Genomic DNA, 14,502 nt, shown 5'->3' on the forward strand with positions numbered 1-14,502 from the left:
TACCCTGTGCAATTTCCATGTAACTGTACTGCATGCAAACTATTGAGAGCAAAAAGTGAATACCATGTAACAGGGTGCAGCGCGAGTGCATGCACTACACAGGGGGCTTGGAAGCAGAAAATAAAGGATGTGGATATAGAATGTAGTGAAAATATCAATACATGCATACCTATAATGGCTGACAGTCACTGACAATGCAAGCAACGAATGCTATGGCAGGAGTAGCATGCACCAGTAATTGCTGTAACTGCAATTACTGGTCAATTCAACTCCGGTCAAAGAATACATTGTCATGACACTGCAACAATAGGCTGGACCCCGGAGTAGGCCCTGAATCTTCAATCGTTTAAAAACATAGGATATACATGAGAGTACTTCTAGAGCAGTGATTCTCAAACTATGGTACGCGTACCACTCGCGCCGCCAGGTGGTAAGCCATATGACGCAGGATCTTTGTTGTGTGCACTGAAAAATCGGGATGGGTTTTCATATTTTCTATTTTAATATGCGTCGAATACACAGCCCACGTACTACAATACACCTCGCGCTACTACCTGAGTGGACACAGAGCTACAATGTAATTCTACAGGAATTTGTTTGAGGGTATGTCCCATGAGGACTTTCTGTTCTGTAAGCCGCTAGCAGAGAGCACATATTTCAGCTTCTGGATGAACTTATCAAAGAGAATGGCATCAACTGGAAAAAATGCATTGGAGTTTGTACAGACGGTGATAGAGCAATGACAAGCCGACACAGCGGTGTAGTTGCACGAATTAGAGAGGCTGCTCCAGAAATTAATGGACGCATTGCAACATCCACCGCGAGACCTTTGCCGTCAAGAAAATGCCTGAGGATTTAAAATCTGTTAGACTCCGTTGTGAACTGTATCAATGCTTGAAAAATTTACATCTGCTTTGTTCAACTAAACAGGCTCACCCCTCTCACTGAAATGGTGCTTTAATATTGTTTATGTTTAATTGTTGTTGTTTTCTGTTTTTTTTCTGTGAAGCACTTTGAGAAGCCACCTTTTAAGGCGCTATACCAAATAAAGTTAATTATAATATTTATTATATGTGTACGTGAGTGTGAGTGTGCACGCTCATGTTGGTCATTGAGAATTTCTGGGGTTCCTATGAGAAGATGACTTTTAGGTGGTATTTGCATGCTTTGGTTTGTTCAGGGGTGGTACTTGGTCCAAAAAGTTTGAGAAGCACTGTTCTAGAGCAATCAACATTTCTGTGCAGGACTGTTTGGTATAATGTAAACTAAGCAAGTATTTTTACTTATGCGAGAAAACTAGCTTGTATATTACATTTTGGCATCATAATTCAACACTTTACCACAGTGTGAAAGACGAAATATTTTTGGGCTCTAATCAAGTTTCCATGTTCTGAGTATTAAATAATTTTCCTTTCTGGGTTGTTTTAAAATTTTGCCTTTTGTTTATTTTTAAGTAACCATCAGGCCTGATCATCCGTCACCATGTTAACATGCACCATTACAGTAAGGACACTCCGATTTATGTGCAGACTGAGGCAGACAAATCTAGGTGTCAGTACTCTTTGAAGCTTTTCAGTCAGCCTTCCAACTGTTCCATAAGACTAAAACAGCCATGGTGAAAGTGACTGATGTCCACATAGGTTCAATCCACCCTGTGCTTGTTCTGGTTGACCGTACAGCTGCCTTTGACATTAAATCATGTAATCCTCTTAAATCACTTAGAGACCTACAGCACATTAATATATCTGGGGTTGCTCTTTTTTTGGGCTTGAGTGCTATATTTCTGACCAAAAGCAATTCACGATGACAGCACTCACACTTCCACAATTTATTCCGAATCATAACAGTTATTCAAATACCCAATTACCAAGATAAAAACATTAATTTGATCTATCTTCAGAAATATTACAATCAATTCCAAACATGTTGCACTTTTCTACATAGAGCACAACTCATAAAATGCTAATATGTATATTGACACGTCAAATACTTGCAATTTTGTGAAACCTCAGCTGATAGCCGATATCTGATTTACCTGCATGTGATCAAAATGAGCACTGCCACAGAAAAGCAGAAATTGCCACCAAAACATTTGCTTCACAAATGTGAATACAAAGGCTGTAGGGATAGATTTTTCAGGAAAATGTTGCAGTATTCCAAAAATATAACATAAATCCCCACTTTACCACAGGCATTATAATTATGTCAGTATTGAACAATCAAGGAAAGAAGGAAAGTCAAGGAGCTTGTTTCCAACTAAAAAGCTCAGCATATTTTTGGGAGACAAGCAGCTGTTCAAGAAGTAACTAAGGTAAAAGAGCAAAACTTTCAAGTCAAACAGCATTGTAGTATTTGTAGGAACAGCATTACATTTGTTTTGCTCATTTTCCAATGCTCAAATCCTTGGAAGTGAAGCTGAAGGAGGCAGACAAGTACAGCAAAGTTATTAGACAGTCAGAGAATTGACAAATTCAGAGACAGTGAAGCTCATATTGTGCCCATTGTCATTTGACTATCTGAAAGCCCCCGAAGAGTTACAGATGGAGCTCATTGATCTCCAATGTGACTTTGCCATGAAGGACAAATTCAGCTCAGAAAATCTGGAGAAAGCTCTTTTTTGCTTTGTTCCATTAAAGTAATTTCCTAAATACAAAGCAGCACAGAAAACAATATGAATTTGAATGATATTGTCCAACAATATGAAAGGCACTATACAAAAAACTGTGCTCGTGTTTACATTCATAGAATGCATATAAAAGTATAAGGGTACAGTAGCAGTTTGCAGCAGGCAATTGCCTTCTTGATACGTGTCAAGCCCCATCACTGATAGCATCTTTTACACCCCCTTGTTTACTGATTGAATGGCTGTCCTTGGTGATCACATCCAATTGCAAGAAGATAAGAATCAAGCTAAATTACACGTGTGAGCATGCAATCCAAATTATGGTAATTGCACAGTCAGATTATGCAATCCCTATCTGCCATCTGACTGCAGGTGATGAGATCATACTCAATGTGCATTTAATGATAATTAGCATCTGTGCTAATTAAGTTACACAAGAACTAGAATGATGTGAATCTTTTAATGCAAAGCGACAATATAACCACAATCTAGCAAGTTTTTACCAACACCATTAAATTCAATTCCTAAAACTCTTGAAAACTGCTTGCATTAGGGCGGAGCGGTGGCACTGTGGCTAAGGATCTGCACCTGTGACTGGAAGGTTGCCGGTTCAAATACTGCGGCTGGCAGAGGAATCCTACTCCATTTGGCCCCTGAGCAAGGCCCTTAACCCCAGCTGGTCCAAGGGCGCTATATAAATGGTTGACCCTGTGCTCTGACCCCAAGCTTCTCTCTCCCCGTCTGTGTGCCTCATGGAGAGCAAGCTGGGGTACGCGAAAAGAAATTCCCAATTCAAAAAATTGTATATGGCTAACAGAGGGATCATATCTATCTTTTTACCGAAGCAGGTGATTTTAGTTAGAGAGCACCTGAAATGAAAATGCCAACACCCTGTAGCTCTTAAGAACCACAGTCGGATTTCCCGACTTAAAACAACCAATTATAGATCACATTCAAAGGCAACAAACTGATGATGAAAATATAAAGCCTTCAGAACTGTGGCTCTAGGATCAGGGGTGACCACGCCCGAAACAGAATACAAAACTGATCAGATTTAGGGCTGTTTAATTGTACCACCATGGAGAAGTTAATTCATAACTGTTACAGGTTAGTCACCCAAAAAAATTGTAGATCGCATTGCATTGACTAAATCCCTTCAAAATGAAAAATTTAAATTAGAACTGGGCAAGAAAAATATCAAAGGCTTTCAAAATATATTACACATCTTTAAGAATATTTGATTTAAAAATGCCCTGCAGTACTGGTTCATCCCACAATATTAGGAAAATACTCATGTCATTGAATGACCACTGAAATAAGAGGTGATTTCATATAACTGGTAACTCCCCTAATGGCATATAACTTAACTATAAATGTTATTTCAGATCAGACTATTAGTAACTTCAAATTACCACATTTTTGCATGAAAAAAAACTTTCCTTTTTGCATGAGCAACACAATTTTGCAAGCAGATGTCTAATTAACCTGTGCCTGAACAAAAATGTATTACATCTGCCTAAAGCCAGTCAGCTTCAGAATTTTATCAAGCGGATGGTTCCTCTTTCTAGAATCCTGTTAAGTTCTGAAGGCCCTGAAAAACAGATGTTTATTTCACAAAGATAATATTTATTTGCAACCATGAAGGCATAATTTAACTATTCAATCAGGGGGAAAATATACTGTACTTACACAGAAGTAACAGAATACATCCTAGTTATGACTATGCTTAAATCCACAAGAATAGGTTCTTAGTTACAGCCTAGAAGCTTCAGACAAATGTGTGTGCAAAACAGAATCTAAAACCAAAACTTGGCGTCCTAATTACAGCAGAATGACTCATTTCTTCTTTATATTGAGTTGTTTCTCTTTGTATATGGTATGTAGCATGGGCACTGGCCAATAACCCATTCAATGTGAGCTTCTACTCTTTTATAAATGCTGTCTGTCATTGGGGATTTCTAAGTGAACTGCTTTCAACCATCCCGATTTCTTTCTCTAATCAGCTCCAATGTAATGCTAGTTTACAGTTTTACTATTGCAGTTCCATCCAAGCTTTGTTTTAATTACAACTTGGGTTTTCCCTGTAGCTCAATATCCACCTGCTGCTCATCCTGACCGACAGCAGCTGAGTGCCTGGCAACACTTTCAACATAATGTTTCTTTCTGTGGCGTACCGAGCAGTGAAACATGCTGTGGCTACCATTAGAAACAGCTGGCATAATTTCTAATGATTTGGAAAGATGATTTGGAAACAATGAGGATTATATCACAAATCTTGGTCCTAACGGCAGAGATTTTGCAGATCTGTCATCGGGAAAATCCTGATCCCAGCATGAGCTGCGTCACCACACACTTTAGGCTTGCCTCAGCCCTCTGCTTTCTGAGATCTCAGCAGGGAATTGCACTTGTAACAGAAAAAGATGGCTTTTGGATCTTGATCATGCTGGCTTGAGGCCCCGTCTTCTCAGCTATTTCACAAGGGTGGTTATCCCTGAGGGGTGAAACCTTTCATACAGAGATGCGCTGGATTTTATCTAACAAGAATCAGACCATAAAAGACTATGGTCAGTTCCCAATTGTCTACAACTGCATTGGGATGGAATTTTCCCAAAAGACCACAGGTATCAGTAGACTAAATCAAGAGAACTAAAAGATTTAAAGTACAAAAATATAAGGGTACAGATCAACCGCAACTAATTCCTCTTCTCAGAGCATACCTTGAATACATTTAGCCTATGTGATAGCTTCTTAATACATCAATGAATTCTGCATCAAGAAGCATTTCAAAATGATGGCACAAGGCTTAATTTCATCCATGCATGATTAAAAAGCAGTTCAGTTTTAGAAAAAAAAAATCACAGAAGGCTTTTACAAATCGCACTTAGCGTATTTTTTTCAATGACAGAATCTTTCAGGTGATTATATGCACAAATCACTGAATGGCTTGCTAGAAGTAACAGATAAAGGCTGGAACAACCAAAAGAGGCTTTGCAGTAAGGGAGCCATGTGGCGAATTGGCAGTCAAACCCATTCACTGCAAAGCTCCTGCTCCAATATTCTTATTACAGGAGCACCACTGTGTGGCCAGTTCTGCTGCTATTGCATGTCAGAGATTCTCTTGATGACAAATCTAGTTAGGCAAGGCTGAAAACAAATCCAAATGCAACTCTCCCGATAGCTGTAAAACAATCTTTCCAGTCACAATTCTTCAGTACGATAAAAGTAAGTTACTAACTCATGTAAACAGCTCAAGAAAACCTTTCTGATCAGCAACTCAGAGGTCCCTAAGAAACAATACTGAAATGGCAACCAAAGCCTTTTTAGCTATATTATGCGCTTTAAGGAACAATACCAGCTCAGCATATTTTTCTCTTTTTTCTGAACTTTACATTAGAGTGTGGAATAAAAAAGCATCAGGAATTCACAAGTTAACAATAACCCCTACCTGCTGATTAGATTCTCCCTCAATTCTTGGAGGCCTGATACTGGAAAGATGGATCGTCTTGTGTTCTCCAGAGTTCAGCTTCACCACGATGGCGTCCGCATTTACAATCTGCATTACCTATTTAAAAAAACAAACATGAATGAGTATTTAACTTTCAAATCGAACAGAATCTCTGTATTACTAAAACACATTGCAAACTTAAAGCATTTTACTAGTTATAGGAAGGTGAAAAAGCAAGCTCTTTAGAATTGACACCTAAAAAACACTTGGGAACATAAGAAATTGCTGAGGGAACACTCCCTTTACAGAAACAAACTGCTGTGAAATTGAAGCCAAGCTATAGGACAATGGTATAATCATGCTCAAAGATGTACACAGTGACTTCCAAAATCCACATAGTTTACTCTCCTACACCAAAAATAAATCCTACCACCCATGCACATTATCAGACCTAGAACAGGTACCAACATATCTGTATTTGAACGATCTCTGTTTCAAGTTGTACACAGAGGTAATGAAAGAATATTCCACAGAATATCATATACAATTACTAGGAAAATGTGCACAGTGAGAAAATGGAAAATATTAACCAAATATATATATATAATAGGCGTAATTATGCTTAAATGTTTTAACAGTTGATAGCCATTTCAAAGTTTTTCAGCCCCAGTTCATTCCTTCCTTAAACAAGAAGTTCTATTTGCTGAATTTAGGAAAAACAAGATTGTTTGAATTGAAGAATACAACCAAACCATCAAAAAACAACTGCTTTTCAATTACTGCTTTTCAAAAGTCATTTGCAGCTTAATTCCAAGTAGCCAACTTGCTAAACTCATTATCCAAACTCAGACGGGTTCTGAAAACAGATGGCAAACACTCTACTCGGCAAAAAAAATTATGTGGTCTAGCAAACAAAATTCAGGTGAATGAGTGTCAGGCAGAAGCAAACGAAGTAGTTATTTTTTATACTCACAAAAAAACTGAGGGTCTATTCAAAGGAGCAAAGGCAGATCTTGGGAAGAGCCATTACTACCAGTGAATGTAACCTCACCATCTTCTGACCCCTCCACATACCCCTGCCCTGCCCCTCCCCCGGGAAAAGAAATCTTGATGGTGCTGGTCCTATTTTTTTAAAAGGACATTTCGCATTTACCATCAACACAACCAGCTCCCCCAGAAAAGTGTTTAGCTAAGCGCTCGATTCTTAAGCAAAAGGCGGGTGTGCATCAGCTTTGAGCTTACCTCTAGAGAGAGAATTAGCAGTTTTATCATCCACCTGTCTGCGCTGACCTACTGCCTTTTGACACAGCAGAAATTAAACCACAGGGAGACGAAAATCCATTTCAACTTCCACAGGCTGGCCTCCTAAGGAAAATCCTATCCTAGTAGGTCCAATATATTACCCTTAGCATCTAATGAGGCCCTCACATTCATTAAATATATGAAGGTTTATACATGCTGCAGCCCAATAACACCTCTTAATAGTCTAACATTAAAAAGCTTTTAGAACGAGCTAAACCCTAACTAGATCAGCAATGTCTAATCTCATTTTAGATATCCCTGCCTTCTGTCTTAATTGCGAAAACATAAGTGTGAAATAAGGAAAGGGTTCCACTTCAATTGGATCTGATAATTCTCAATCAAAATTTATGTTCGTCACTCGTCTACAAAATAAGTTACACCGCCTTTCATTCATGAAAGGTTGTACTGCTGTCATTACGTAGGCTGGAAACATCAAGCATCGATTTGAAATAACCAGCAGGTACTAAAACAAAGACAAATGGAGAATACCACAACAATTTGCTTACTATATTATCTTCAGTATGACACAGCTTCCTTAGTATTTGTAAAATGTTTTAACAGTAAGCCTTATGAAAACTCTTAAAAGCCCTCACTACAATTTTTGTCTTATACAAGCACCTTTACTCAGTTCAATTAAACTCAAAGTCACTTCAAATGATGGTGCAAGTAAATTTTTAGAACAGGATTTAAAGTTACAGTGAACCCAAGTAAAACAAAAAGATGGAAGCTCTAGCAAATGCATAATACTGGTTCTCACTTTTATGTTTAACTGAAAGCCCCAATCTTTGTCATAATCATTTGGCATATTAATATCTCTGGTATTCTATGGCACAAATGATATTCCATAAGCTGCCTATGGCCATAACATTTCATATGAAGCCTATGATATCTGCCTAATTAAGAATATTTACAGTGAAAAAAAAATAGAATGATGAATTAACTGTCCAAAATTCCTCTTAAAAGCCTTTCATGAATTTGCTTCTCATTTTACTATTTACATTCATAATAACTATTCTTTCACAATATTTTCTTGATGCAAAAATATACCACAAATGCATATCTGTGATACTAAGGATGTAAATTCCCAGCTAATGAACAGCTGTATATGCAGAACATTTTGATGAATCCAGCCAAGAAATTAATGCAAAGCATTTTTATAACCTGATTTTCCAGAGAAGAGCAGAAGAACAACAATTGCACCACCTAGTGTGTATTTACCCACCAGCTCTCCATCCTTTAAAGCCTCTAACCATATCGCGATTTCATTTTAAAGAACATGGTGAAAAGGTACTGTGATTTTTTTTATCCCCATAAAGGTTAAACTAAACTAATATTCTATTATAAGCATCTACCAATGAAATAAAAAACAATCTCTATTAAAAAGGTCATGAAAGATTAATTATATGCTACACAGTATGAGCTTATGAAGGGAGTGTTTTTCAAGAATCCTGTCAGTATTTGAATGAGAAGTCACTAGGATTACAAATCATTAGCATGCAAAGCTTATTACAGAAACACAATGGTCTCCAATAGTAAAATTTGATTGAGCAAACACTGAATCTTAAGACATTGTAGAATTTATATCATTCCCACAATTAGCTATTAAAACTCTTCAGCTCTTTAATAGCTATTTCCAAAATAAAATAAAACACTCATTACCATACTTGAGTACTGTGTATACAGTATAATAAAATTTACCAAACTGATTTCATGGGCCATTAAATGTCTATTGCTTTGTTATTCCAAGAAAAGCATGATGCCATCTTAAGGATTCAAAACAATGCAATTTACAGCATGCAATACAGAAAATATGTATGTACTGAACCTTGTATTTTTATCATTAAGGAACCATTAGATATAAATTTTATGAACCATGAAAAAGGGCAAAAACCCAAATAATATTTGATTTGCTCATTTAGGTTGCTAAAAAACCTGAGATGTCAGCAAAATGCAAGCATAAAAAGACTAACAAGTATAGAAAACTGTGTGACAAAACCACTCTTGCACATACACTTTATTCTACAGTTAAGAAACATTTTAATTGCTCAAGTGGAACAGAAAATGAAAAGCAAAATAGACATTTAAGCTTTATATGAAAATGGAAGTTAGTAGAACACCTCTAGTTGAGTTAAATTTTAAGTTACAGAAAAAATATGATTACAAGAGTTTCCATTACAAAATGGGGAAAAAAACTGGGTGCATATAAAAATACAACAAATTAAAAGGACCATATTTTTGGCATAAACACTTTATTATAGCCTGCTTTCTCAGTATACAATTAACAGGAGCAAAAGTTACTTTTAGAATCACCACACTGTTGTAGTGACACTGTCCCAAAGCAACAATTTGAACATTGCTTTCCTATAATGTCTTGCTTTTAGCCAATCAGCAAAACAAAGATCCAGCTACTGAAACACTTTTTTAGGCGATAAGGCTTTTGTCACATACACACAGCTTGTTAAAAGCTCCTTCTAGGTGTAAATATCCCTTCATCCTCAAAATATGACAGCTACATGGACACTGCACAATTTAATGTCACCTTCACTATCAAAAATATTTGTAAGTCTCCCTCCCCTCAACCGCTGACATTAATGAACTAGAGTACAAAATAACTTAAAATACTATTAGAAATTTCAAACTATCCATTAAAACTCACCCAGCAGCAATGCAAGCTATCCCAAATATCTAGCAAGGGACTGTCCAACATTAAGCATATTGAACCCAAGCCAGGATTAAATAAATGACACTCAACCTCAAAAGGCTAATTCACAGTTAGGTTTATACTCCTAAGTGGGTAGGCTTATTCCCCAGTAAGAATGTAAATGATCTGTATAATGATTAAGCTGCACATCTCCTTTACACGCCAAGAGCATTTACTAAGTCATTTACTGCAGCACAACGCAGGCCATGCTGTCCACACATTTTTCACAAGGCATTTGAGAATTTCTAATAAAGCTTACCTTTGCTACAAACTGTTTATCTTTCTGATCAAGGTTAGCAGTGGGAGCCACATAATCCTTCCAGATTCTTACTTTCCGTTCTTTGGCTGACCTGTCCAAAAACAAATAATGAAATAACACTTCAGGAGAGGAAACTTCCGCAGCAAAGAATTCTCACTACATATTTTGGGATTGAAATCAGAACACTCAAGTTTAAGATTAAAATGGCAAACGGAGCTCAGCCCCAAGCATGTGCACTCAGCAAGAACTTTTGTATGTTATAATAACATAAGGTTTTCAAAATTGAGCATCACATTTTAACAATTAATCAGTTACAATTAATTTTTCCACAAATTCAGCCCTTTAATTTAAAAGACACAGCCACCCAAAACTTATTTAAATTGATTTAAAATGTAACAGTGGGAGCTCCACAACTGAAATGGTTTACTCTTATTTTGCAGTTAACTCACAGCTCCCCACTTGAATCTGTACTTTAAACTTGCATAATGTTTTGCTTTAATCCAGTTTGAAATGTCACCAAAATCACAATGGAACTATAAAAAAGTGGAATATTCCACTTTAGTCACCATTACATTCAATATTTTCCAAAAGGAAGACACTGTACAGCTTCATCAAGAAATCATCTTCTCACCTTTCTGCAGCTCTCAGTTTTTCACCTCCCTGGGTATACACTGCCATTGACCAGTCTACACAACGGGCGAAGCCTTCTTTCAGAAGCAGTTCAGTAATGTTGCCGTTCTGGAGAAAACAAAATCACCCACTGTGTAATGAAACATTCTTATGAGAAATGAACACTAGAAGCCAACTCTAGAACTAAATGCTTTTTAAGCACGTTACGTTGATTTTTTCAGACTGCTCTAATGTTAATCAAGTAACGTTAAACAAAAAAATTAAACTTCAAATCTCGTCTTCCAAACTTATTTTCTACAAAATATTTGGCCAACTACATTTTATTACACTGTAGGTGGGGGTGATGCACTTTACCAATGAAAGAGCTATAGGTGGAATTAATTGAATATAAGATTAGATCACTTTATCGGCCATATACAATTTCTTGTATTAGGAATTAGTCTTTTCGCATACCCCAACTTCTCTCCTTGTCTGTGGCTCTCATGGAGAGCAAACTTGGGGTCAGAGCACAGAGTCAGCCATTTATACGGCACCCCTGGAGCAGATGGGGGTTAAGGGCCTTGCTCAGGGGCCCAGTGGAGTAGGATTCCTCTGCCGGACGCAGGATACGGACCAGCAACCTTCCAGCCATGGGCGCAGATCCTGAGACACAGAGCCACTACACCGTCCCTATATATATAGCTCAGATCCCAGGATCCCACAAATGTTTACATGCAATGCCTTGGAAAAGTATCCACCCCTTCCAATGATTTCTCTTTTTGGAATTACAAATGATGCATACACGATTGAAGTGAATATTTTTCAATTTAGTTTTTTAAAACTAAATTTTTTTATGGGTGCAAGAAAATAAATGTTAGCAAACATTGTAAAGAAAAATAAACCATAGAACTAAAACAATTTTTAATTTTCTAATACCTTATGCAATTTCACAAACAGCTCACCAGATCCTTCTGCAGGAAGCTGAGGTAGCTCTTAACACATTTTATTTAATTCAACCAAAAAGACCTAGTTTTCAAATCAACTGAGTTGTAGAAAGGCACAGAGCCAGAGAAAGGCATAGAGGCTTCCTCTGAGCAGTCAATCATTAAGAAGTGGAAGATGCAGTGTACCGCCCAGACACTGCGTAGATCAGGCTGTCCCAACCAACAGCAAAACGGGGAACGTAGAGAGCCACTATGAGATCATAAGGCCTACATGGCTGAGTGGCAGTAAGGAAAGCATTACTGGAAGAAAAACATCTCAGATCCTGCTTTAAGTTTGCAACCAAGCACATAAGCGATACTGCAAACAGGTGGTAAAAGGGCTTGAGATTGGAACTTTTTGGCCTAAATGCAAAGCACTACATCTGTGTGCCAAACTAAAACACAGCACATAACCCAGTCAACACCTACTGTGAAAAATTGTGCTCTCAGCATTATGGGCCTGCTATTTATCAGCAGGGACCTGACAAGCTTGTCAAAAATGAGAAGAAAGAGGATAGAGTAAAGACCAGGCAAATACTAGAGGAAAAAGTGCTTCCACTATGTATACTTATGCAATCAACATATTTTAGTTTGTATTTTTTCTTTTTATGGATTTATTTTACCTTTTACATTTTTCACCCATTAAAGGATTCAGTCTGAACATTCAAATTGATTAAAAATATTCACCTTAAATGTTAATACATCATTTATAATTCAGCACAACTAGAGGCGAGTACTTGTGCAAGGCATTGTATTTGAGGGGACCCGCTTAAACCTACAATGAAGTGCAGAACCCACCTGGATAACATGTTACAGCCATTACGTATCACCTTGATCTAGACACACAGCAGGTGTAGGAGTGAGAAATTTTGTTACCAGTTGAATTAAGGTGTATCTTTAGGGAGATCAGACTGTACAGAACCAGAAAGGAATGTAGCCCAGACACCGAGTTTCACACCAACATTCGTACAAACAGTGCCACGGAATCTTTACAGACCAGGTAATCAGGAGGCAGAGATCTCAAACAATTCATGGTGGACCTACTGTTTTCTGCTTCCCCCCTCCATCTGTAATACTTTTAACCAGGACAAAAGGTGTTTTACAGTTAACTATGCCTTAAAAAAATTAGTTTTCTATAATCAACCAGAGAAGAAAATCCTATGTCTAAAAACAATTAGCTTAACTGTTAAATTGACTCGAGGAACAGAGTTTGAGAACACTGGTTTAATGTCTCCTTCTGAAGGACCGTCTGTAGCAAATGCACAGATTTGTTGTTTCGGATTAAACTAATAATGGCCAAGGTTAATTTTAGTTTATTAAACACGTTATTTTAAGTAAAGCAACCTTTGCAGCTAATGAGGTACATGAACACATTCCCAGAATAATTCAAATCGATTTCATGAAAATGTATCACTTTACATTCAACTTGTGCATGTTTCGCCCTTATTTATTGTGCAGCCCCCAGGCAATATTAAGGAACCCCAAAATTAACCACAAAAACTGCTGGAATTGGTGCCACCTGCCATGCAGGCTGGCAAGCACAGAAAACAAATATTGGACTGAGCCCATGTGTTCCATTTCTCGGCCGCTTACCGGGTGAAGGATGGTCCCGAGAATGACCTGGTTTGGACAGCTCTCCAGGATGATTTGCACATCTCTCTGCAGCAAGCGGGACTCTGTGAAAAACTTGGCTTCCGCAGCAAAAGACTCAGGCGTTTCCGTGCCATCTGGCTCCCGTTTAAAAGTTGGGCACTGAAACGAATTTTGGAAGGAATGAGGTTTCCTAAAATCTCTAGAGGCCACATGACCTTTTGACCAAAGGCTTTCTTTTCAAGCTCCCAAAACAGAATTCTGAAGAGGGATTGCCTGCTTTCAACCATTACTACATTGTTTAATGAATATCTAATAATAATAATAATAATAAAAAATTTCACCACAAAATATTCTGCTTGGATGGGCGGATGAGCGAGAAATTTGCAGGGCCTGACGACATGTAGCGTAAAACATGAACATACCTTGACACCTGACAGCATCACCGTAACCAGGTAATAGTCTGGAAGAAGGAGAGCACGGACCACGCTCCCATCACGCACGTGCTCAATGATGGCTGAAGGAAAAGGACACAAAAGAATCACCAGAACAGAGAACACGTTTCTGAATCCACAGCTAAACTGATCCTCTGATAAACTGATACTCAATTGATGCTACACTGAAAACTAAAGAGAGTGTACAATAAGAGCTTAAACTGGAACATATCCAATTTGAATGTCTTGCATGCCTCCGTGGCTTTCAAGATTCAAGAAATTTGTATTCAATTAACTCCACAAACGAACTTGGTGTTAACCTCTAGTGTCTGAACACAACACGCATGGAATTAAAAGCAAGAGGGGGAGAAAACAAACTAAGGCGGTAAGATTAGGCAAGCATTTAACAAAGGGGGAAGATTAGGCTTGTTAAATATATTTCAGATGCTTAAAGTGGATAAGACAGTTTACAACTGACAGGAAGTCATTCAGCCCATCGAGCACATTCAGTTGGTAATAGCTAATCACCGTGCAGCTACTTTTGTTAAGCAGCTCA

At 37.8% G+C, this 14,502-nt stretch overlaps 1 protein-coding gene across 1 annotated transcript in view; it reads right to left on the reverse strand.

Moving 5' to 3' along the window:
- The window catches only part of snd1 (staphylococcal nuclease and tudor domain containing 1), a 304,678-nt gene that overhangs the window by 279,812 nt on the left and 10,364 nt on the right, over window positions 1-14,502 (reverse strand). Inside the window, exons 6-10 of the mRNA XM_088645522.1 lie at window positions 13,938-14,029; window positions 13,516-13,674; window positions 10,962-11,068; window positions 10,331-10,421; window positions 6,069-6,185 (exon numbers count right to left, since the gene is read on the reverse strand). Of these exons, the coding sequence (XP_088501648.1) occupies window positions 6,069-6,185; window positions 10,331-10,421; window positions 10,962-11,068; window positions 13,516-13,674; window positions 13,938-14,029 (566 nt within the window). The remainder of the gene's footprint in view (window positions 1-6,068; window positions 6,186-10,330; window positions 10,422-10,961; window positions 11,069-13,515; window positions 13,675-13,937; window positions 14,030-14,502) is intronic.

The sequence above is a fragment of the Lepisosteus platostomus genome, chromosome 9, assembly GCF_059453375.1.
Source record: "Lepisosteus platostomus isolate fLepPlt1 chromosome 9, fLepPlt1.hap1, whole genome shotgun sequence".
NCBI lineage: Eukaryota > Metazoa > Chordata > Actinopteri > Semionotiformes > Lepisosteidae > Lepisosteus > Lepisosteus platostomus.